The 25,749-nt window shown below is 43.7% G+C and overlaps 3 protein-coding genes across 17 annotated transcripts in view; 1 reads left to right on the top strand and 2 right to left on the bottom strand.

Annotated features, from left to right (window-relative positions):
- The first annotated feature begins 1,911 nt into the window (after positions 1–1,911).
- Positions 1,912–10,427, top strand: LOC110833493 (homeobox protein six4). Of its 2 annotated transcripts, XR_002544228.2 has the most exons (3): positions 1,912–3,873; positions 7,192–8,860; positions 9,506–10,427. XR_002544228.2 is itself a non-coding variant. In XM_022071622.2 (2 exons), the coding sequence occupies exons 1-2, from the start codon at positions 3,074–3,076 to the stop codon at positions 7,433–7,435; spliced, it is 1,044 nt and encodes a 347-aa protein (XP_021927314.2). In that variant the 5' UTR covers positions 1,912–3,073; the 3' UTR covers positions 7,436–9,347. The 2 variants fall into 2 exon arrangements, 1 of the variants encoding a protein (XP_021927314.2); XM_022071622.2 differs by lacking the exon at positions 9,506–10,427 and having other exon boundaries at positions 7,192–9,347.
- On the bottom strand, positions 9,901–16,573 carry LOC110833495 (lysosome-associated membrane glycoprotein 5). The gene is made up of 8 exons (XM_022071626.2): positions 16,382–16,573; positions 15,283–15,368; positions 14,826–14,886; positions 13,535–13,662; positions 12,235–12,351; positions 12,047–12,131; positions 11,399–11,578; positions 9,901–10,533 (listed from the first exon to the last, which is right to left on the bottom strand). Exons 1-8 carry the CDS (start codon positions 16,428–16,430, stop codon positions 10,373–10,375), a joined length of 867 nt encoding a protein of 288 aa, XP_021927318.1. The 5' UTR covers positions 16,431–16,573; the 3' UTR covers positions 9,901–10,372.
- A 1,303-nt stretch (positions 16,574–17,876) lies between these two features.
- LOC110833491 (serine/threonine-protein kinase MARK2) overlaps positions 17,877–25,749 on the bottom strand; it is a 78,626-nt gene continuing 70,753 nt past the window's right edge. For 11 of the 14 annotated variants that reach the window (XM_022071612.2, XM_022071613.2, XM_022071607.2 and 8 more), the window contains 3 exons: positions 25,502–25,534; positions 24,594–24,702; positions 17,877–22,737 (listed from right to left, as the gene is read on the bottom strand). In XM_022071612.2, coding sequence (XP_021927304.1) covers positions 22,519–22,737; positions 24,594–24,702; positions 25,502–25,534 — 361 coding nt within the window. In that variant the 3' untranslated portion in view covers positions 17,877–22,518. The remainder of the gene's footprint in view (positions 22,738–24,593; positions 24,703–25,501; positions 25,535–25,749) is intronic. The other 3 variants (XM_022071602.2, XM_022071605.2, XM_022071606.2) reach the window with 3 other exon arrangements.

The raw sequence follows: 25,749 nt of genomic DNA, 5'->3' as shown, positions 1-25,749 counted from the left end.
ATTTGAAAAGCTCGTGTTTATTTACGCATTTCACTCGCAATATGCCCGATCTAACTCTTATGCTTTAGACGTGGCAATCGGTTGAAGTTAAGGAACGAGGGTTACTTATTACGCGTTTTGGGTAATTATTTCAACGATGTGTAAAATATGGATTATAGAATAAAGTAAAGCCCTTAATTTACTTATAGGTTTATATTCTCTATCTTACGTAGGTCTCGAGTTATTGGCGTTTGAAGATGTTACCTTACGTCTTACAGTTTCCGTCGAGTGTCCCGTGATTTTGTAAACGTTATTCAACGCTAAAAGGAACAGAGGATCGGAAAGGACGCGCCACGAAGCCGAAGACGCTGTTCTGGCATTTGCATGTGGCAGAAGAATCACTCAACTCGGCGCCGTTTCATTCATCGCCCTGATGATGGAGGCAGCAAGGACATCCGAAACGTCGGTAAACTTCTACCAGACTACACGGCGCTACAACCCACAAGACACGTGAACAGCCTCAGAGAAAGGCCGAATGAGATTTCACTGGGCACGGGAACCAGGAGAATGGGAGGAAGTGGTCGTGGCCTGTTGTAAGACACGTTCATCCAGTTCGCATTCGCGTCGTGTTAACAAGACGTGGACCGCGGCCCCCGGAGGCTGCAGCGGGCGCCGTGTCGTATTACCCGGGTCGGGGGGAGGAACCAATTACCTCCATGAGGGGGGGGTTCCGAGCGTCGGGGGGATAACAAACGAGCGTCGCTGGGGTCAAACTGCTCCTGCGCTGCTCCGTCAGGCAGCGCACGCACGCACGTGTGTACGTGTTCAAAAATCGTTAGAATTTCGCCGCTGCTGTAACTTGTGTCCGCCCGCAGGATGCGCGCGGGTCCCCTCGGCATCCGTTTCGCTGCCCTAGGCTCCTTCTTCAGGTAAATCACTTCGATCCGCACACGCTCAGCGCCCGGTTGCTTCTGGTTCTGCGTCGTAATTTTCTTTCTTGTGGAATCAGAGGACGTCGAGATATGAAATGCCGCACAACACGACTGACGGGTTTGCCCTGACCTGCCCGGGGGGGGGGGGGGGGGTTACTCCCGTCGAACTGCACTGAATTGCGAGGACGAACAAATATTTTAATATGAGTTGCCCTGGGTTTGGACAAATCGGCTCGTAAGTCGGACCTTTTCGGTGTTGGAGCTGAAGTGAGCGCGGGTGGGTCTTATCTCTCGCCGCTGTCTTTTTCCCACGTGCATCCCCACGCCATTTCCCTCTCTCTCTGCCACCTGCCTCTTCTGTTCACGATGAACTTGAATCCGCAGCGTCGAAGTTACTCAATTGAAATATTATCTGCATTAATCACTTGTTCCTGCCATGTGATTTAGTAACTTCACAAAGCCTGGTTCTCGGAGGGGAAGGCGACGAGGTGTCGGGTGACGCGAACACAATGCGCCCGGTCGCTCCCCTCGGCCGTCGAAAGCTTAGCTCCGTCTGCTTTGTCGCTAATGAAAATATTTGTAGGCACTTGAATGCGCTCTGCCAGCAACGTTATTGAAAGATTCTTTTGTATAATATTGCACGGCGCGTTCCTGGAGGGAACTGAGGGACAGACGAACTAAGCGATCAGTTTGGATTCTGCCGTAAGTTTGTTTCGCGGGCTCCTTGACAAACTGATGTTCGCTCAGCTGGTCACGAACGGACGCTGGCTGGGAGCAACATTTTGTAAGACCATGACCTCAGCGCGCGTTGTGTGACGCGAAGAGGCTTTGGAACTGCGGTGTACTCCACAGAGTACACCTTCCGAGTCGTCTTTGAAACGGGGAATTGTCAACACTCCACGTGATCAACACACGTTAACAAAGGAATGTAAAACCCATTTCTTAGGCTCGTAGTTTCGCAGTCAATCTCCCCCCCCCCCCTCGCCACTTCGTCGCTGTCGCGCTCCGATATTCCTCGCGGCGCCCTGTTCTGAGTTGTGACGCCGTGAAATCTTGTATGTGGTTTGCAACGTTTCGGAGGACCTTGCTGCTTCCATCTTCAGTGGCCCACAAACTGAGTTTCTGCCCCTGCCAGTCCGCAGCCAGGCATGCACGACTGAGCGGCCCCACCTCTTATGGCGTTCTTTGCAGACGCAATTCGAAGAAAGTGCCCTCTGCTGTGTTTCCACTCAGACAAACGCCAAAGTTACCTTCAGATTATAAAACTTCGTGGCAGTTTGTGGTTTCTGCAAAAGATTTTAGTCAGTTCCTCACTTGAAATTTTGAACGTCTGAGCGATGCGCCTGTCCAGTTGGTCGACGCACTTTTTCGCTCGCCGTGACATTCGATATGTTTCGATGCGCTCAGCTGCAAGGAAGTTGTTCTTGTAAACAAAGCGATAGCCAGGCTGGCGATTCGGTCCAGACGACTCAAATTAACCGTGGAGTTATTTGTTGCTGTGACTCGTCAGGTCACGTAACTCTCATACGGACCACGTGATACGATACCAGGACTCGTATTTCCAAGAGTCCCAGAAATAATGAGATAAAATTCTCATAATAACCCCACAGAATCTCGCATCTCTCGCGCGAGACCCATCCATTCGTCCGTTGTTTGATCTCCGAAACAATTTTTTTTTTGAAAAATGCGGATTCCTCGAGCGTCGTGTCACGTGACCTTTCTGCTCTCTGTAGGAAATTATGTCGCAAGTTTTGGTCTAGGGCGTGGGATGAGTCTTCGGCTCCCATAAGCGGTGAGAGAGAGAGAGAGAGAGAGTTCTTGACTGGCTGTGCAACTGTCAGCTGCTCTGATGATGTCAGTCTTCGTTTTCTCAGTCTGGCAACATTTTTTGCGTGGGTCGTAGCGCCGTGCGGTCCGGCGGACTTTTCTAAAGTCAACCCCAAATCTTTATTTCGCCGCATTTCTAAGGATAAAACTCCGATTTGCAACTTGTTGCCTGTGCACGAAGTAGAGTTTGGGTGGAGCTCGTCTCAGGCCAGTTCATTCTCGCCTGATTCCTGCGCCTGTACCTGGAACAGAAGCCGACCCTCCCCGCCGTCCGGGTGTTTCAGTCCGGAACGTGGGCCGACCAATGAGTAGAGACGCGACACGCCCACGGACCAATGGCAGAGGGGGATGCTCGTCGTCGCTGCGAGGACGGTGGACGTGCAGGGTGGAAGTTCCTGCCAGTTGTCTCGCTGGGCTGCGTGATGGCTGCTTCGAGTGATAGTTTGTCTTCGCCGGAGACCGAGTCCACCGGATCCCATGGGAGAATGAGCGTGGTTCATGACTTGGGGCCCTCCGGTGCGAACTTCTGCGGGGGCACGACGTCCTTGAACAACCAGCAGCAGATTATGGTCTCCGAGTTCAACACCAGGAAGACCGTGGCCTTCTCTCAGGAGCAAATCGCCTGCATCTGCTTGGCTCTGCAGCAGGCCGGCAACTTGGAGCGCCTCGCGAGGTTCCTGCTGTTCCTGTCGCCCGAGGAGCTTCTGCGGGGCAACGAAGCCGTGCTCCGAGCGAGGGCGGCCGTCGCGTACCACCAGGGCGCGTTCCAAGAGCTGTACGCCATCCTGGAGTCGCACAACTTCGACAGTCGCTACCACGCAGAACTGCAGCAGATGTGGTTCAGCGCGCACTACAAGGAGCACGAGAAGACGAGGGGCAGGCCCCTCGGTGCGGTGGACAAGTACCGTCTGCGGAAGAAGTACCCGCTGCCGAAGACGATTTGGGATGGCGAGGAGACCATCTACTGCTTCAAGGAGAAGTCGAGGAACGCCCTGAAGGAATGGTTCGACCGCAACAGATACCCGACGCCTGACGAGAAGAGGAACCTGGCGAAGAACACGGGACTGACGCTGACGCAAGTGAGCAACTGGTTCAAGAACCGGAGACAGAGAGCCAGGACGTCGGAGCCCAGAGGGTGAGTTCATGACGGCTTCGTCTTCGAGGCTCGGAACGTGCGCTCTGTGTTTGTGATTGTTTCGCCAGGACTGAGCACGTCTTCTTCGCGTTCCGTATTTAATTTTCATAGCTGTTGTGTTTCGATTAAACGTCACTCCCCTCCCCCCAATAACGATGCTAAGCGTCGCCGTCTTAGAGGCAGTGACTTCGTTTTCAGTGAAGTTGTGTGCGTTCACATGCAGTGGATGAATAACGCACTGTTCGTTTACGTTTTTGTGCGTGAAATTGTAACTGCGCTTCTGAACGCATCTCGTGCCGCGACGGCTGGCGTCTCCTTCGACTGTGCGTCTTCGTGATGTTCACTGTCCGCGCCTAAACCCCGCGTCGCTCCGGGGATGAGTTAAAAATCTCTGCGTTACTCATCGTGTGGAAACGAACGTCTTGGCGCAGTCTTCAGAAGCCGAAGGTTCATTCCCCTCTGGTTTCCTTGATCCATTTTAGTATTGTGCTCACGTCTACGCCTAGGTCTTGCAAGTGTTTGTCTTCCCTCCATGCGTGCTGCCCGTCCCTCGGGCCCAGAATCTGCTCGTCTCTTGCGTTATGGAAACCGAGTTCACGCCGAACAGCGGCAGACGGGAAGACAGAAGGTTCGAACATTCCGCGAGTTAAGTATCTCCTGCGTTTTCGCGTGAACGCAGTTTTGAACTTCGCTGATTTCGTCCTTGTTCGTGGCTGCGGGAACTGAACGTGTTAGCTTCATATTTGAACCAGTAAATCGAAATTGACGTCGTCTGAAGAGGCCAGTAGTTGATGCGACTAAGTTTTGTTCCGTTCCTGAAAGTTTTGCCATTTTCTTTAAAATCTGGATTTGTTTCTTCAACCGTTGTAGTTTCTTTCTAATTGCGTTCGCTGATTGATTGAAAGGCAATTAACTATGTCTTGGCTCGTGGTTTCGCTTCACAAAGAACAACAAAATCAATTGGCAGTTCCTGTCGAGAAGTGACACTTGCGTAAGTCCACGGCCCTCGTGTTGGCGCGTCGTCGGCGGGCGTCGCCGTCCCCGAATTTCTCTTCACGCGTCGCGGCTCCGCCGTCAAGAAATTAATTGAAGTGGCGTTTATAGAAGAAGTGAGAGGATGTACTCTTTGGAGTACACTGACATTCCAGAGGTGGTCTTATCGCGTCTCGATCTTCCTTTGAACCCTTCTTACAGGCAATGCAATTCATATTATCTTCTGAGGCTCTGAGGATAATTCGATGCACAATTGTGAAATAATGCCTGACTCTGGGTTCAAACTCGCGATTCCTGCTCCAGTGGTCCAAGAATTGACACGCGACCGCGAGGTCAGTGCGAGCAGCGGAGGCGACTTTAGCTTCGTTAAAGCTTCCTCCCTCCTTCAGGAGCCAGTGGCCAGCCCCGCGCCAGTTGAGTCCAGTCCGCCCTTTTCCTGTTGTAATATTCCTCCATCTAGGCCAAGGTCTTTCAGCCTTACCGACTACAATTTTTACGACTCCACCGTCCATGTGTATCATCGGCTTTGATTTGGTCGCCCTAATGCGTAGGTCACAGATTAGGAACCTCTTCAGCATTGAATTTCCCCCATCAAACTTTCTCGCAATTCTTTCATTTTCTGTTGTTTGCCCTCAGTCGTCACGAAACGATCGCCCACTTCGCTTCTGAGTTCCGACCTTCGACCCCGTGTCCCCCAACGCGTTAAAAGGATCGCGGTCCTCGCATCGCAAATTCGCGCGTCCGCCTGCTCTGAATTTACGTGGATCGTGCCAAATGGTCGCTACCCTTAGTTTTGCTTTGTTTAATTCTCCGGTAATTTCCTTTCTCGCCGTATTTTATCTGTCGGTCCCTTTGCGTAAACGAACGCCGCAAATCCGACAAAATAAGCAGCGAAATATTAAACAGTTCGAATGACCTCGTCCTTGTCGACATGCACCGGAGTCCCTTTTTGCGTGAGAGCCGACTTAAACAATTCCCTTACTTACAGTTTATACACGCGTTATTTGTAAAACGAAGTAAATTTATTTTCATGAATATGCTTTAAACGCCCTCGCAGCTTAAAACACGAACCGGAGTTTTATTTTAAATCTGCAAGTAAGCGGATAAATGAATAACTTTTATTTTCAGCGTTCTGTAGAAGCAAAATTTTGTGTGGGCCGGCTCGTATCGACAAGGGAACCAGAAGCAGCTTCGACGTGCCACATTTCAGAAGACGCGGTGCCAAGTTAATTAGGAAGTGTTCTGTTAGAGCGGGCAGTGAGCGACTTGGCTAGGAACAATTAAGAAGAAATCCCCGGAACACTTTCGGCCCGTCCCAGATTTGCTTGGATTGAGCCGGCACTTTTGAAGGACGCATAGAAGGAACTGCGTGTGCGTCTGTCTGTCTGTCTGTCTGTCTGCACTCGCATCTAGGATAGTGCGTTTCATTGACGTCGCCCGCGATGAAATGAGTGGCGAAGTGGAAAATTGGTTGCCCGCAGCAGATGAGCGCGCGCTGTCCGCCTTGGACCCACCGAGCCTCCCCGCGATTGCAGTGCAGGACGGGCGACGGCTTCTCAGCTGTGCCTGAACGCACTTCGTCGTGGTCCTGTTCCCACTGGCTCCGTCATCACGTGCTCGGTTTCTCGGGGCGGTGAAGACGCGACTTCGGTGGTCTTGTACGTGGGTACAGACGGAGGAACATGCTGCCTCCTGGCTGGAGATGCAGACTGTGTTCTGCGAGACGAATCCGGACATCCTCGCAGCCACGAGAGCGTTTGACCCCACTCGATGTGCGATGTTGGAAAGTGGCGAGAGTGAAGTTCACCGACGTTTCGCAGGTACTCGATGTCTGCGCCCTGATACAGCCGGTACTTGTAAAACGTCGGTAAAATTCTACCAGACTACAAGGCACTTGCCATGATCCCAGCAAGTCTTTAATATTATTGTCGACAGCGCTCGTGAGTAAACGTGGTCATTGCAAATCGAGCGTCGCTAAACGGGTTTTGCCTAAATTTGCATGCCGTTAGGCCCAAACCTAAACAAAATGGCCAACTTGTGAGCACGACACATCGTATGTCATTTTAATTTTAATTCGTTTGTTTGTTGGATGAAGATAGTTTATTCTCGCCGCGCGGCTTCGTTTGTCGCAGTGGAAAAGCAACGTCACGGCAAATGAAAATTTTAGTAGCGTCTTGAGTTCCACCTTTGACGCGGATGATCTCTCAATTCTGTTTCAGGGCGAAACCACCGAATGAGAGAGCTGAATCTCCACGAAATGTTAAAACGGCGCTTCGCAACTTCTGGGCCGGAGAAAGAAATGTTTTATTATTTTGTTTGTTTCAGTGACCTGAGTCTGATGTGCCAAGCGAGCGAAGGTTTGCTGGGGTCGCCACCCATGGACATCGCTGACCTCAAGCCCTTGTGCTACTCGGCAGCATCGAAGCTCTTCGGCGATTCCAGTGGCGTGGGCGTGGTAAAGAACGAGCCGGGGGTCTCCGAGGGAAGACCGGGACACCACATGCTCCACCCCGCGACGTACCATCACGGTTACCATGGATACGATCCGGGATCACTCCACCATTCCTGAGCATTGCCGGCGAATAATGGCTTCCGCGATCACCACGCCGTCAGGACGTACGGGGCAGCGCCACGTATTATTAATCTCGGCACCAGGTGCAGGTTCACGGCGAGCTTCACACCGCCTGGATTATCCAGCCAATTTGCAAATGGCGTTCTTAAATTTTTGCTAGGAACATTTTGGCCTTATTTTAAATTTGGAACGAATAAGTAATCGTGCTTCGTTATCAGGAGGTCCCTTGGTTTTTTTTACGGACGTTCGCTAATTTTACGCTGTATGACCAATGAAGTTGATAAAACGTTCGTAAACAAAGGAATGAAACGTAGAAAAATTAACTTCTGAAACGCTCCGAGTGTGAACTGTTGGGACTGATGCTGGAATTGTGTCTCATTTCCTTTTAAACTTGAAACTAATGTGTAGAAAACGAGTGCTTCATTATCTGTTCCCGAAATTCTTCGCAAGTGGCTCTAGTAAAATGTGCAATGTTAACCTGCGTTTATATTTTTCGTTGGTAGAAGTCGGCGCATCGTTTGGTCTTTTTCTGCGTACGTTCAGACGCGGGTGCAAGTACGAGGCTTCGTGCGTGAATCGGTAAAGTTGCATTCTTCATTCTCTATGTAATAATTTCACGACTGTTTTTGTAAATGTAAGTGCGTGTGTGAGTTGTAGTCGTTTTAATGTTCCGCGGAAACGCCGTCATGTTCGTCCAAGCCATATTTTCCAAATTCTGGTGCCTCGTTATATAAATCTTTAAGAAAACGACTGTCAGAATTTCTGTGACGCATGTTAAAGCCAATTGGCGTGCAGCGAACATGGAAAATAGATTTAGGAACTGGTAGAACTGCAAATTGGAAAAGTTGACGTTTCCAAGGCATTCTTCACGCCGTCATGTTGGTAGTTCTTGCACTAATGTCATCGCATCTTTCGGCCGTGTCGTTGGGAGAAACCCCACAGACACATGGTCGCGCCCGTAGTGTGTTCTTTCCTTCGTTCAGAACGTAAAGACGCCCTAGAAATTGATGTACTAATTGCGTAGGGCCGTGGCGTGATCAGAATAGGGCCCGTTGGAGGAGTTGAGTTCCCGTCGCAGATGCTCGATCGTCGAAAAAGGAAATTGCGCACATCCGGTCGCCGTGAATGTAGGCAACTGTTCCTCCACTGCTGTGGAGCGGTGTAGTCTCTGCAGTCACCATAAGGCGCTGTACCTACGAACATTTGTAATATTTCATTCTTCCGTACAATTGAGCAGACGTCCTTTTCGAAATTATCGTGAATGGCGAGTGGGCGAAGTCGTCAGGAAGAAGTTCCCACAGTTCCAGTTCCAATGAAGACGTTTCTGTAGCTCGGAACCTCGGCTCGATGGAAGAACGATCGTTCCTTTTGGCGTGGAGATTATGGGAAAAGTCGACTGTGTCCTGGGTTCCATACCCGGCGGTAAGCAAGCCAAAATAATGGCATTTGTCAAAACGATTAATTTTTAATGTAATTGCATATTTTGTTACGTAAAATTTTTGAGTAACTTACGAACCTTGCAACGGCGTACTAGTAAACTGACCTAATGTTTGTAACGTTGTGGCCCGCGAGCCAGTGGAGTAAAGACGATACTCGGTGTGTGTGATTCTGTTGCAGCAGATATTCTACTTAAAATGACCCTCTTACGACTTTGAATCTATGAAACATACACGATTTTCATTTGCCGTACGATTATATTATCAGTTTTGTGCCAAGAATTTGTAAGGACTCGTTACTGCGACGGATATTCAAGAAATCTGAGCTTGAAACTTAATTCGCTTTCTGTACAGAACAGATTAAACGTGCGTACAGGAAGAATGTGGAGTTGCTTCATGTTTTGCTGTGTCAGTATTTTTCAAATGCAAACTGTAAATATGTTTTTTTAATAAATATTATATTGGTCGTTTTATGTATGGAAGTTTTACGTTCTGGACTCGTCTCCTCCACCTGCAGTGCTGATTACATTTGCTTTATTAAAGATGGAGCTAATTGTCTCTTGTAGGTAAAATTACGATCTCGTACGAAATGAAGGGCAAATATTTTCATTACGTTCTGCTGTTCCTGAAGGGTCTGACCGAGAAAGTTCCAAGTATAACCGCTGATGCGAGAAGAGAAGAGGTGGCCCAGTTTCGAGGTCCGACGTCCTGTGAGGGGCTTGCCGCCACCTCTAAAACTCAACATGAGGCTCGTGGGCGATCGACAGCTCCGACTCCATGGAAGTGGAGACTCAATTTCACTCTACGTCGCCTCGCAGGCGTCCGCCAGAACCGACGTCTGTTGGTAAACGAAGAGTGCGCTGCAAATCGGGAACTTCGTATGGTTACGTCTTCTTTGTAGACGCACAATTCGTTTGCAGTTTGTTCTAACCTGAGCCACTCGCGTCCTCCGATTATTAATTTCAGAAACGCTCGTTACATGAAGGGCCAAGGGTCGATGCTCGTCTCTGAAAAGAAACGTTTGAATAGTCACAACGAAAACATTTCTTTATTGATTTATTTCACAATTCTTCGCCGTCTACACAGGTTATACAGCGCTTTGGGTGGTGGGTGACAGAACTAGCCACTTTCAGTGTCCACTTGGTTAATAAATTTCTCTACGGAAGAAAGTGCTTTTGCAATTCTATATACTCTAGACTTTGAACGTCAGTGTCCCTTCTATTGTGAGACCGCGAGTCTCCTCGTCAGTCCGCTGTTCTTTGGTAAAACCAAGGAAGAATCCATCGTCTCGCAACAGCAGGAGACGACGGGATGCGCCGTCCATCAAGCGCTTCTGCAACCGAGTGGATGTCTCAAGGTAAAAGGAAAACCCACTATTCACTAACAGAACGTGACTGCTCAATAAATTCGCAAGTTCGCGTTTCGTATAAGTCGCACGCGTCAGCTGGTCACTTCGTGCCTCAAAGATCCCGTCGTTCAAATGGACCATTTTCTCGCCTTACTCCATCGTGTCGTACTGCACCTTCTTGATCTTCACGTAACGGTAGACGCCGTATCCGGTCACGGTAAGCAGCACCACCACGGCCAGGGTGCTGCCCACGGCGATGGGCGCGGTCTCGTCGCGGAAAGCCAGGCTTCCTCCCGGGGAGCACTCGTACACTGGAAGAGGACAACCCGAGAGGTGAGAGTCAGCAGACCTGCCCGGAGGCCATCATAACATTTCCTTGCGTTCGCTCTGCTCAGTCATCGCAGAGCCCGATGTGGAGACCCGCAACCAGCGAAGTTTATGACGGAGGAAAACTCCGAATCTCGGTTCCAGGTCAGCAGAGGCCGTGCAACTGAGGTGTAAAGACTCAAAAATCTCCCCATACATCGCCCTAAAAATCCGGTGTCTGAACGCGCTTCTCTAAAATGGCCTGGTGAGGCAGAGGCCGAGTCTAGCAAAGACTCCGTGTTCCAGAGACCGGAAGATTCTGAGTCTGGTAGGGATGGCGTGGTGAAAATTTTTCAGAATTTTCGAAAAATCAAAAAATGTTGAAAATTGTCTAAAACGCGCACTAAACCAAAAAATTGTGAAATTATTCAAAACATTTGCCTCAAACGGTCACTGCCCGACAGGGTCTCTGCATCACCCGGTGTCTGCCAGGCAAATTCTCGAAAAATCAAAAAATGTAAGAACATGTCCAAAGAGTGCACAAAAGTACATTCTTTTGAAAAGTTCTGACTTCAAGTTTTTTTTTTGAAAATCACAAAGTTTCTTTAGGTATTTTCACTTTTTATGACATTTATAAGAATTCCTAATTTTGAAACTACGGGACTTCAGTTTGAAAGTTGCAAAAGTAGCAGCAGTCGATATCACATTTCTAGATTATGCGCGTGCCTTGCGATCGTTACTGCAAACTGAGAAATGGCTACTTGGATCTGCTGCTCACAACTACAAATCAATAAATACATAAAAAGTCGTACACTTACGAGGAAGACGATATTTAGGATTTAAAAAAATTTCATCTACAAACGGTCTTACCTGGACCGAAGTCCTTCTTGCTGATAAAGGGCTGAAGTTTCAGTCCTCGGAGGAACAAGGTGGCGCTCGTGTCCCCATTGAGGAGCTGCAGCGAGGTTTCTGACTGGCAAGAGTACGACTTGCCGACCGGAGTGGGGAAAAACATGGGGTGGCTCTCGGGTGACGTCAGCACGCGAGGACCTGGAACACGGCGAATGGCAGGAAGGAGCTAAACCACCGTCAGCCGGACTAGTCGGAGGTTTGGAGGCCAGAGTACAAAATAAAGTTTGAACACTGGACTCTGAAAAACTCTCCGTACCAGCGTTTCCTTTGTGACAGCTTGTGATTCGTCCCTCGAAATGAATCTACAGTCGCAGCTTCATAAGCCCGCATTTCGGAGGAACGTGACTTCTCAATATACTTACTCCTCCGACTCTGAGAAACAACAGCGTTCTACGGCCCTGGACTGACGGGATTTCCTCGGTCAAAGACCCGATTGGCTATGGGACGGACAGCCGGGGTTTGCCTTGCCTTCAGACTGGGGCCTAATTAGGGGAGTGCCCAGATTCAGGTACAGGGGCCTAATATGTGCAGCTTTCCTCATTTATTCGTGGCTTCGGGGGCAACTTTGCCTTCCTGATGGTGTGTACGTTCGAGTGGGCATCTCACCTGCGATGTTGTTCTCGAACAGCTTCTCAGATGCGTCGAACCTCAGCTGAACACCGCTCACGTACCACCGCTCGCGGCCCAGAGTCTGCGAAGAAAGATTGGCCAATTATGCGGGGCAAAGACAAAGCGAAGGAGAACGCATTTCATCTCTGCATTTGTTGTTTCTTTAAAAGAAAAGAAAAACTTACCTTGGCAAAACTCCATGTCAGGACGAAAGATTCCCATTTCAGGTCGAACGTTGCAGTATCTTCCTCCTTGCAGTCTCCACTGGTCGTGACATCCGACGGCAAGTATATGGATCTATTCTAAGCAATTGAAGATGCACTGAATCAGTACGACTGGTACAATGCAAGAAAAATGGTATCGGAGTGTAGGGTGGTGGAATACGTCAGATCTGCTCCATATTCGATGCACTGCATCAACACCAGCGACGCTAATAAAGATTTGAAACGTCCTTCAGCAGAAGTCTTGGGCCATATTTTTCTAAGATCCTTTTCAATATTCCCCTCACATCTGTAAATGAACTCTCCTGTATGCAGGCTGTACGTCACGCCAGCACCGGCTAAAGGCACAATTTCAGATCCACTGTTTTCAGTTTCCTCAAAACAGCGAGTCTATTCCTGGTTATACCGACGCCTCAGAGCGATCATTGCCCTGATGGCGGCTACAACTCATTTTGTTATTGTCAGTAATGGCCAAATTATTCAAGTATTTTGACTTCTGAATAAGTACAATTCGTACTGCCTTTTGGTTTTAGGCGGTGCCTACGCGTACTAAAGTCGGATCCAAATTCTGGTGCAATCTAACTATTTTCAGAACTTCTAGACTGCACGACAAATTACTTTATTACAATTAGTTTTTTCTTATCACAGACTTCCTTATTATAAAAGACGAAAGTCTTGTAGATATGCAATGTCTGTTCATAATTTTTGTAGGCTTCGCCCCACGTGGCATGTGATGGCCCTGTCAGGGTCTTCATCACTGACCCAGCTCTTGGCTGGCCCCCGAGTGCATGTAGTTCAGCTTTTAGTAAAAAAAATCAAACTGCAAATGAGAAATTGCGTACAATGGCGTCATCAGAAGACCTAGACACAGATTTTGGGATAAACCATTACATGGAAACAAGTTGGGTTGTCAGGTCCTTGCTGCCTCCATTATCAGGGCGATGCAGGCAGCAGGAGAGCCTCTGAAATGATGGTAAACGTCTACCAGGCCACACGGTGCTACAACCCTGAAGAAGCCATTTTCATACTCACGACTGTAAGAGTGGGCTTTTGTGAACACGGTCATGAACCACAAGGCACGACGTAGTTCTTAATTAGCTGAATTCTTACTGGCTTCAGAAGATGGTATCAATAAACATGGAAACGAATCAATTGCGTTAAGAAAGTTAAAGTCACTATTCGGAAACATTCCAAGCTTCGATTCGTGTCTTAATTAAATGACTACGAGCAGCTCATAAGGAATAACATGCAAAAGAAGGCTCACTCCGTATTTTCCAAACTTGGTCTTGTATCTGAACTCGATCAAGGCGTCGACCTGGAGCAGGATGCACGGAGCGCCGTCTTTACTCAGACTGAACAGGCTGATGCTGTTACCCGCTGGCGCAGTCGTGCCTGGAAGACACATCTTCATTACTACATGAAACAATGGGCTTATCAGCGATACTTTCCTAACCAAACAACATTTGGTCCTTTCCTTTGTAGCATAAATAGACACTTTAAACTTCAAAGGGTTTTGAGATTAAGAACGAACTCAAACAGAGTGGAAAGATGCCACCGACACAGGACTGACTGCCGTCCATGCGCTCAGCATAGATTCAAAATCTTCTCATTCCTAGTTGGTTTCTTCCAGGAATAAACAACCCAACTGTTTGCTAATGCATCTGCTTTACTTATTACATTACGAAATTTGGTGCATTCAGACTTCACATGAAAGTACTCTTTCAACATTTCCACCCGATTGGATCTTTCCGTGACTGCATGAACGTGAAATAGACATTTTTCTACAGCTCTTTGTTGTCAGTGCATTAGAATTCTGTGCTTCTCCATTTGATTAACCCAAATGAATATATGCAAATGCTTTATAGTAGTTTTAATTGCTGGATTCTTGAATTGAAGGTCAGAGCCTCTTATTAGATGTGAATAAATAATTCATTTTCCACAAGTAACAAGTGAAGTGCAGAAGCTCTGTCTGGATGCCACTCGGTTGGCTCTCAGACAGCAACGTACATGGCTGAGTACACATTTGAGGTGCACCCCTTATGGTTCTTACTTTAAAGCAGAGTTCTAATGACTTCAGCTCAGTCACTCTGATCACAGGTGAAAGGCATTTGAGAAAGTTGGAATAAAAATACAAGGCACTTTCTAAGACACCAGTAAAGAGAACGAGCAATGCAGCTGTAATAAGAATTGGATTCGTGCACATTAAAGAGCCAATAATTTAAAGATAAAGATAAATATAAAGAAAACACTTATAAATTTCTGACCAGTAGTTTTTTATGTGGACCTGAATGAAGTAACTGCTTTTAAATCACTGACTCTGTCCACCGAAGAAGAGCAAACGTTGAGTTATTGCCCTCGTTAAATTCCAATTTTGGGCTGGAAAACATTTCTTGGTTTGACTTTTAACATTAGTTCAACGGCTGACTTCGTTACTCTCCATGATGTCACCTGCACAGCATCCAGTGACTACATTCTTCCTGCCGTCAAGAATAAACAATGTTTGCTCTTCCCTTCTTACTGTTGTCGCTACCGACAGACGAGGGTCGGTCTCTCACCATTCAATGATCCCTTGGTTGTTGAAGAGTCAGCTGACAGGGCTCCTTCACTCAAATTAACCTGTACAAAATAAACAAGAAGCTTAGTTTAATTTGTTTGTTACTCAACCACACGTCCTAGAAAAACTTCTCGCAGCATTCCTCTGTATCTGAACACCTTTCCATTCCTTGCTTGAGAAAGCCAATGGACCCATTTAACATCGCTTCTTGCCTCGACACTTCTGCTGATGCCTGAAATTAGCAACGATAATACCCACTGTTGTCAGAATTGCCAATTAAAGCTAGAGGTTTTCCGTTCTAGGTAGTTGGTATACCTGAGTGGCATCAGGAACAAAAGCTGCAGCCGGGGACTGAACGAGGAACTCAGACCCGGTAATCGGATTCCGGTTTGCTGCTACAATTCTGGGCTCTAATACTTGCGAAAAGTGTCTCATGCATGAGAAGCAGTTGGACCCACCGTTTCGTATCTTTGTTCCCGTTCGTCCGGCTGCGTGGTGGTGGTGCCGGCTGACTGCGCATCTGACGTAGTCGCCGTCTGCGTGGCTGTGAACAACGAAACAATATTAACAGTTTGTCATGAACAATGAAAGGAAATAATAATGTTGCGCCATGAAGACGTTCCCTACTTGGAACCGAACCCCGGATGTCCTGCATGTCGTCGCTGACGATTCTGACTGAGCTGAAAGGAATATTAAAATAAATTACAGATATTTTAAAACAGCTGTCAAGGAAAATGTTTGGACCCAAGAAATATTAAATGTTTACGAAATGGAGAACACACAGAGCTCAATTACGATGCAGTCGGGCGGGTGGGGGCAAGCAGACATACATAAGTTTCGAGGGCGATCTATGAGACGATAACATTAAACTAACCACATGGCTTACGGAACCCGAAGGTTCATCACCGAATTAACCAAAGCCCTCCACCGGACCCTGTCCTGGGCCAACAAACTCCAGTCTCCTTCAACTCCTATCTCCCATAGATCCCGCCTGAGATTATCCTCCCATCTACGTCTAGGTCTCCCCAGAGGTCTCTTCCCCTCAGGCTTTCCGACCAATACCCGGTGCACACCTCTTGTCAAATATTAACGTCACTAAATATCAAAATGGAGTATACTATACGGGTATCAAGTTATTCAATAATCTTCCACCTATAATTAAACGTTTAAATCATTATATAAAGTATTGAACCCTGCATAAATATTACCGCAAATCTATCCTTCTACTCTGTAGGTGATTTAATTGTTGAAAACTCTTGAGCTATTTTTTGTATGTGAAATAACGTATTGCACTTGTACTGAAAATTGCCAAGTACGTGTATATCTACACGTGAAATAAATTATTTACATCCTTTTCTTTAGCCCAAAGGATCTATGTAATGTAAATGAATTCAAACTCTCTAATTGTAATGTATTTGTTCCGAAAACCTTCTACACTCAACCCCGCCGAAGCTGCACTACTATCTCAGATAACAGGCAGGGTTCCTCGTTTGCTCGACCAGTATTGAGCAAACATCACGCTCAATGCGTGATGAAATGTCACGTGATATGTCTTACCTGTGTAAAGTGCTAGCAGGCAGAAAGGAATAAATATCCTTTCTTTCATGTCGACGGAGATCTTCAACGGCCGTGCACGGGGCGACGACTAAAATCAAGGGGCCTCAACGCGATGCAGAGATCAATAATGGAATGCGGAGGCGCAGGACACGACCGGATGTAACAGCGCGAGTCAGCCGGTTCATTAGTCGATGTTTTGCAACGTCCGGCCCTTCGCAAAATCAATGAATTGTTCAAACAGCTGATGTTCCGACATTATTCCATTGTCATGCTTACAGTATTTAGTACATTTCAAAGGGTTATGACGATGGTGTTTCATAATTAGCAGCTGCTGTACTGCCAGGAAAGGCTGGCCTAATAATTTACTTCACAACATAATGTGATCAGATATCTTGTTATTGCAGTCATTCAATTATTTCATCAAATGTACGAAGTGCATTCTTATTCTTACTGTCTTCAAACTGCTCATCTTACGTCAAAGCATTCTCTACCCTTCTGTATGTCCCATTCTTTCTGTGACTTCCAGCTTCACTCAAATAATTTCAGCAACTTGGGCAATTTCACGAAGTGTCTTCTGAGTGGAACAATTCATCTTTTGTACGAATAGTTGATGCTTGTGATTACCCAAGCTTCTTTTGACTAAAAGATTTCCAATCTCGGACCTTAGCATGAAAACTTTGTTTTGATAAGTACATACCTGATTCTACCAATCACTGATTTTCCTTCTTTTCCTGTGCACATTTTCTTCTGGACATTGAACCACAATGAAAACACTGTAAAGGTCCCCTGCTTGACCACATGAACTTCACTTGTCACTGGAAATGCCACGAGCAATTGCAGCCGGAACTGGCATGAAAAGTATGTACAATTTTCAAACAATCTGCAAGTTTATGCAAACAGAACACAAATTGTTATTAGGAATTAATTGCTATTATGAAAGTTTCATTTAATCCAGTAGAACTGAAGATTAATACTACGGCACTGTGAATCGAGGAAAAAATGTGGCATGCCGGTTTTCCACCTTGTGTCAAGACTGATTCCTGAAATGAGCGTCGCCATGTCCCGTAATACCACTTTGTAAATCTGTTGACTTAAAAACACATCCAGGCCATGTTCTTGGTATAAATTTCTTGAATTTCATTACAAGGTAAGACATTAGCCAATAACAGTGAAGACAGTCTGAGGTGCGTTTAGAAACTTTTAAATTGCCTCTCAATGATGAAAAAAGTTTCTTTGAAAATTAACTAATCAAAATGGGGAAAGAAATTTGAACTTCTAAATATGATCAACACAGCATTACTATTAGATTCATGTTTCACACAGCACATTAAACTTAATAAATATTTGAAGTTGTAATAAGCTTGTCATTATGCTAAACAATGCAATAAAATTGTATCTAAATATGACTTTGGGGTATTATACACGATATAATATTTATGGACGTTTATAATATGAAAAACACCTTGTAAACAATGTGTAAAACAGTAGGCATGGATAAGTTATTTCATTTTATTATAAATTTTATTTCTTAATGCTACAGTCATACTCCCCATGCTTCAAACTTCCACCAGAATATTAAAATACAGAGCTTCAAAGAAAGAAAGAAAAAAAGGGATGCCTATTGTACTTTACATGAGGAGCGAACAGGATTATCAGTTATCTACAGGAAAAATTCATTTGTGATTCCTTCAGGGAAAGGCAATGATGTGCTAACAGGGACATGTCATGTTAGGTAATAAATTACATACTTTCATATCCTTCCCTTGTCGTGTAGTGCCCAACACACACATCTAGCATTCAAAGCATACATATTGGGGGATGCAATTTTAGAGTTTGCTTACATTCCCTCCTCTTTCACGTAATTGCAATGAAACCGATACATGGATTCCTGGAAAAGAATGACCTTGATCTCATTTTTATTTTCACATATTCATTCCTGCAATGGCAGTCTGTAGATTCACACTTTCTTTTAAATGTCACAAACAAACAAACAAACAAACATGTTCTATATCCATGTTAGTATTTTGTCCTGTGCCATTGAATTTACCTTCTTTCATGTATCATTCACTTTAATTTATTTTTGCTTTACCAAATATTATCCACTCTTGGTCACACATACAAACATCACATCCACACACAATTTGTGAGGATTCAATTTAAACAACGGAGCCAAGCTTAGGTACGGTATATGTTGCGCCACCTGGATATAAGCACCGTCTACTTACACCTAGGCCTGGTACCATTACAGCGTGAACTGCTTCACCGACTTCCAACATTTGTTAGAAGACAAAGAGTATTGGTGCAAACGGAGGTCAACTGCAATGTGTGTTTGGGTTTAAAATTGCTGTCACCACATTTATATAAAATGAGCTTTGAAATGCCACTATTTAGCGACAATTTCATACAAATTGTGCAAAGGAACCCCACCTGTTTCCTCAAGCACACTTTCATAAACAGAGAAGATCAAATCTGAGATCATTAAAACAACATTCTTATAGTGCATAAGCTTCTGGCTGTCCACCATCTTTACATTATTGTTTCAGGAAGGTTCATAATGAAAACAAACATCCATTTAAAAACTTCCTCACAGCAGGTCAATGTCACGAAGAAAAACTTGGGATTTCCTGAAAATGTTAAAATATTTTCAGGAAGTCAAGATTCTGTCAGCCCCTCAACCAGACCGGTCAAATTATGAGGCATTTTAACCGATCACACTACAGACTTAATGCATCATTCTGATCCCAAAGCACGCAGATTCAAAACAAACACGAGACTAAACGTCTCGTGTTTCGCCCTTTGGCACAGCTTTTACTGACTCTAGTTCCTGACAGGTGAATGCGGAAGATTGAACCAAACGTTCAACATGACACTCAACTTCCCAAACATGTAAAGCGATTCAATCTATGTGGGACAACATAATTAATTGAAACAATTTATTTTTTTTCTTTTGGTTGCAGTATTACCTACAGAATGCAGCAACATTTTAGAGCTGACTGACATTTCAGTGTTTTATGCATAATACATTATAAGTCTCAATGCCAACAAGTCATTTGTATGATATTTAATTTAAAAATAATATTCAAGTAAGTCCTACCTCTGGGCAGAGGCTGGACGAATCTGATAATTTCAGCCATTTTAATTGCAGATAAGACACATAGACAAGAAACAGTTAACAGCTTTAGTTTGTGAGGTGGAACTGCTGTCAACATTTTAATGCACAATCCTACAATAAGCACCATTTACTTGCATTTTATAACAAACTGCAATTAGCATTCTTCTGTTCACTGGGAAAATCTGATAACGTACACAATGCACAGTACAGCACACCTTCGCTGGCAGCTCGTAAGGGAACACATTAAATAATTACTATTATAAACTGAACAGTGGTGCTCGAGTGGTGCTTTATGAAGACGAGGGTTCTGAGCTGCATAATGGATCTTTTCTTTCAAAATGTTTTCAAAACAAAACAAATTTATAAAGCAACTTGAGATTTTGGTACCTGTACCCATGACAATTATGACAGGAAATATTTAAAAAAAATCATTACTTGTTGCAATCAAAGATGACAAACTGCAAACAACTGTAATGTAAACCTGTACCAACCTGAAATGTCTTTTGTAAATTACGTTTAAATGTTGGCCTGTATTAAAAAAAATCTGCTTTCACTTTCAGAATAAAAAATTGTAAATTTTCTTCACATAATTTGTTTTGCAAAAGTAAAGGGCACTAATTAAAGCAACCAAGAAATGTCATTACCTAAGACTCTACACTTGGTATGGGCTACATATACTATTTACAATGGTGAGCATTCTGAAGATGCAACTCGCACAGCACAGCAGTTGCAACAAACTGTTAAAAGCTATTAGGAGCTTCTAACATCTGAATTTCTGGTGTCCACCAGAATTTCTAGGTGTTTACAAAATGCCTGATCTACAAGAAACAAATTTAACGGAGATGCACTGTTCCTATAGTTACACTGATTATTGATATTCACCACCTTCACGAAGGGAACGAGGATGAATCGGACATTTCATCTACACATGTTGTACTTAAGATGTTCTTTTTACAAATATTCACTAACTAATTTCATTTGATATTTAAATTAATTTCTGTCCAATTTCTTTTTACACTTTGCACAACTGTAGGAGAACAAAATTATTGTAGCAATGCAGACTTGAAATACACAAGATTCCATTCACTTCTTTCTTTCTTACATCAAAATATTTCACTTTCTGCAACTTTCTGAAGAACAAGGCTAATTTTGCAAGTACAGTTTTATGCAGCAGTATGTCACTGAAAGGGAAGTAGACGACTGGCTTCTGTTTGGGGCACAAATCCATAAAACAATAACTCTCTTCATACCAGATGTCTTTGCGATAAAAAATTAAATGCCTGTAGAAAATCTGTTCAATGTAACTTCAGAAAGGGGGAAAAGTCATGATAAAACAATTCAGTGTTCGTCTTGCAAAGTTTGTCCATTATTATGTCGCGTGAAAACGCAATGCAGATGCTTAATGCCTGTATAAATACCTACTCCATTACAGCTTACTGTATGCCTGTCAGGAGTTAACACCAAACCATCAGGCGGTGTTAACCGCGCCAATCTTGCTACAGGTCCGATGTACAGTCACAAACACTTCTCATCCTCACCACATCAATTAAACAAGTCTGAGGGGTGCATTCAAGCTTTGTTTAATTCCTGTGCCAACCCTACACAAGTATGGAAACTTTAAGGACTGCCCTTCTGATCACATCTTTAGGTCTAAGCTACTGCAGTTAATAGACCAGTAAGTCACACACACGATATCGCTGTACACTTCGCAGGAGTTGGTCCCTTCCTGAGCGAACTGTAAAATACTGAAGGTACATTTATCTTTCAAGAAAATGGAAGCAATTTTAAGTATTCCATTTAGTGAATAGACACTCTTATTTAATCTACCCTTTCTATATGGAATACCTTACTAACCTCTTGAATGCTACTTTCAGTCAAGAACACAATTCTCAATGCGTGTGTGACACACTAAAATGTATTCCTTTAAACAAATGGAGGGGTGCCAAGTTTCACAGAAAATATGCATGCTATACAAGACAGCAGTATAATATTTTTATACATACAATCAATTATAAGGGCACAATTCTTCTTCTTAAAAATTTTATTGTAATAGTTTTAACTAAGAACAATATTAAGGTGTGTCAAAGTTGAGGAGGGCTGCATAGGTTAACAAACAGCTAAAGGTGCATTAAATTATTTGAGATACCTCAATATGTGCAGATGGGAAACGTTTGTGCTGCAAATGGTGGCCACAAAGCTTACTGGAAGAAACACTTTCAATAGATCACTACAGTAAACCCCCTATCTTCAAGGGGCTCCAACATGACGCGTCATTCAAACCATATAACTTGGGTAGCATAGTTTGTATTAAGTGTTTAACAATAAATATCCAGGCCTGAAGGTGAAAATCATTTGGAAAATAAAATAGGACCAAAAAATTGTGTTGGTGTTGTTCACTGCTTCAAAAAAGTCAATCTTGAAAAGCCAATGTAAATGGCAGAGAAAATTTCATGATGTGTTTTGGGTTGTGACACCATGTGAACTCATACATAAATACCAATGTTTTGGATAAACATACTGTCTCTGTCTTTGACAGTACATTTCACTGAAATGTTAGTATCTACCAGAGCCCATACACCGCCACAACCCAGAACAACAACACTCTCATCTTCACCACCACAAGAACCTAAAATCTCACAGACAACATTTCAGACAGCATAGAGACCTTCCAGCCTTCAACATAGTTGCAGAGTATTCTTCTTTATATATTGCAATTGCTTTCCAAGGCTGCAATCAGGAAAGTAAAGTTTTCTTTCCTTAAACATCATCTTCAAGACCGACAGAAGACTAGCCCTTCCATTATTAGAGGTGATTTCAAAGCTCACAGCATCGAAGGTGCCAACAAAGAAACCACCCACTTCCCAACAGGCTGGCTAAAAGAAGGCAAGTTTCTATCATTTCAGCGCCGAAACCTCCAGGGCCGCCGGGGGCCAAGCTTCCATCGTCAGCCCCGCGACGGTTCCGTGGAAGGGGGAGGGGGCATGCTCCCCTCATCTTCACTGCACGCCCCCTCCAACAGGGGTAGTCACAGTTTCAGTTCATTGGCAATCTTGGAAGCGATGTTCTTGAAGCCAATAGATGTCCCAGAGATGCGCTTGAAGCGAACTCCATTAAGTGACAAACGAGGCAACTTACACACTTCTATTTCCCACTGTACCAGTGAGTCGGTGTTAGGGTCACCGTGAACACAAAGTAGCAAGAACCTCTCACGTTGTTCGTAGTCACAGTTGTTTGCATCCAGAACCTGGCAACACAATTTCAATACATTAGATTACCTAATAAATCACACATGACAGTTATGACATCCAGAAAGAATACCGATGATGTAAACAGTTCTCAGCGCAATGTCTTCCTCTGTTTCCATTTGTTCATGCAAAGACTTCGAACCATTTGAAATGAAGGTCTGTTCAGATTCTGTTCTGGTTCAGCACCTTTCTGGAATTAAGGCCCATTGCCATATTCACAAAAGCATGCTAATGGTCCCTATGCTGAGCCAAGAAAATACAGTCCATACACTCTCGCCAGATTTCCTTAGGATCCATTTTTTAGAGAAAAGAAAAAAAGAGAAAACAAAACTGCATAGGTTATTAGGAGACATGTACAATGCACAGTAAGATTACTCGCAAGGACCTTGTATTCAAGAATAACTGCAGACTGCATTTACACTGCAATTGTTTTCCTTACAAAGGCATAATTTGCATGAAAGAAAGAATATTAAAAGCCTACAAAAATTGCAATTTGTTGCATTTATTACAAAACCTTACTTTTAAAAATTAAGAAAGTGCAGAATATATTTTCAGACACTCATTCACACTGAACATCATTTATATGACCACAAGGAGCGATGAACACTGATTGGTTCCCTGTAACACACGAATCTAAACATTAATTATGTTATAATATGCTCTGTACTGTCTTCCATCAAACTTTTTGCAATATCACAAATAGAATAATTTCAAATGAAAGTAAACTGCATCAAAATGAATCCCACTACAAGTTATTTTGCGCTCAGTAATTCAGCATTTTGCTCACAGTTTGTGTTTGTATGATTTTCAGAATAAAGAAGCATAATATCCTTACACACCATTAACCAACTGATCTTTGCAATGGTGAAATGTTGTGTTTTCTATAGAGTAAGAACTGAATTTTCAAATATTATTCAAATGTGGTTTGGTTTAAATGGGCCAAATTCCACTGCGAACAGCATGTTGATGCTGTACCTTGCTCTGGTATTTAACCTTATTATGTTTGCACTGTGTCTGTGGCGGCCCGGAAGCACACCAGCTACTAAGGGCATTTACAACTACGAGACACATTCTTTAAATAGCCGGCATTCATGCGCCTGCTTGGAACATACAAAATTATCCTCTGTTCAGTTGCTCTTCTAGTCACTGTCCTACGAGACATGGTTTTACAGCCGATGCAGTCAGTAAGCCATTATATATTTTTAAGGAAACTTTGTTCCAATTCAAACGATGTCACGTGACAAAGCCTCCAATTCAGTTCTGCAATTTCTTAAGAACAGCCATTTAATGTGTGTGTTTTACTAATTCTCTGTGCTCTGAGTAACCCAGCCCACAGTTTTTCTTTGGTGAATGTTCAGTCAATGACAGCTTGATCACATATTACTACTACCCTCTTAGGCTCAGGAAGAGGAATGAAGGAACATGGATACATGGAAAGAAGCTAAGGTTGCAAGTGCAACTTTCACACTTGTTAAGATAATGCCCTAGTATAAAGAGAAACATTTTAATCAAAAGAACTGGACTGGTCTGGGACATATTTCCAAATTCAGTTTGCTACAAAATACATATACAATGCACAGCGAGTCTGCAGAAATTTATGAATTAGGTGCTAAGTGAATCAGTTGGCTGCATGCATTCTTGGATTTGTGTCGAATAATGGCAAAACAGTGCTGAATAACATGGATTTCTTGTCACAAATTTCATCAAAAGAAAGGCATGAATAAGCAAACCACATGGGTCAAATCTGTGGAAAAGTTGTGAGAAACCAAGTCTGGTAACTACTACACAAGCCAACAAGCTTTTACAAAATGTATATTAATCAAAATAATAAATCATGAAATAGCATATGAATTACCTTCCTAATTTCGGCCATAATTTCATTGGGATCTCGGGATGACGTAGTCTTCATACTCCACGTAAATCTGAGAGATCGTGGCTTGACCTGGTCATCATTACCTGTACTGCTGTAACAAGAAGTTTCAAAATCCTTAACGAGTTAAGCCAAATACAAGCGCTAAACAAATGACCTCCATTCAAATAATACAACAGTTGTAATAGAACTATGAATAAATTTGTATTCTAAATGAGCTTAAATTGCACTTGTAAGAAACTATTTTATACTCACAACATAAGGAAAAACTTATGATGCTTGAATGAGTAAATGTTTTTATTCAACAATAAAATCAGATGCTAACTGCCAACCTTAAAACACTTCATATAAATAAAGCTAACAAGCAGTATCTTCCAACAAACCTGTACTGAAATGCATATGCTACTATTAAGACAGACACATAACTGTACGTAAAACTGGAAACAGCTTCTATGATGGAGCAAATTATGTCCTTACATTAAGAGATCAATCAAGTGCCTACTATACCTCTAAATTAGTGTGTATAAACAAACCAAGGTGTCATAGATTCACTGACATTATTCATACGAGAAAAGGTTTTCGTCTGTCATGCCAAATATGGGCCTGTTCAAAGAAAATAAGGGGGCGTGATTTTGCTTAATGCAGTGGATTACATTTAGTAACCACAACCACTGCATATAACTTTGGAAAATTATTCTAAAATTTTTGGACTGCACAGCTTTTAGAAATCTGGAGAAAACTGATGCTGTTGAATTATCTCATTGCACTTCAAAAATAGCATTCAGCCCATAAACATGCACAAATAAAAAACAGAATTCAAAACAAATTCTGCAACTAAAACTAATCACACGTATTAAATCTAGAAGAAAAAGTACATAAACTGGCTAACATACCTAACTACATGTTTAGGAACCGGGTCCATGGGTCTGAAATTTAAAAAGAAAGCAAATCTAAACAATAATGGATGAGGCAAGAGACAAAACATGAGACTTCAGGGCAGCATCGCACACATAACACTCAGAAGAAACAAAAATAATAATAATAAAAATACACACCTTTGCTGTACTTTACAGAACTGTATTTTAGAATTGCCAATCAAAGATAATTCCAACAAATCACAAAGGTATCTAGAATCTTTGAA

This window comes from Zootermopsis nevadensis, unplaced genomic scaffold, assembly GCF_977971745.1.
Source record: "Zootermopsis nevadensis isolate Lab colony 2312 unplaced genomic scaffold, Znev_1.0 Znev_ptg000050l, whole genome shotgun sequence".
Lineage (NCBI taxonomy): Eukaryota > Metazoa > Arthropoda > Insecta > Blattodea > Termopsidae > Zootermopsis > Zootermopsis nevadensis.
Note: the sequence above shows the minus strand (reverse complement) of the source record. Positions and strands in the feature narration are given on the sequence as shown.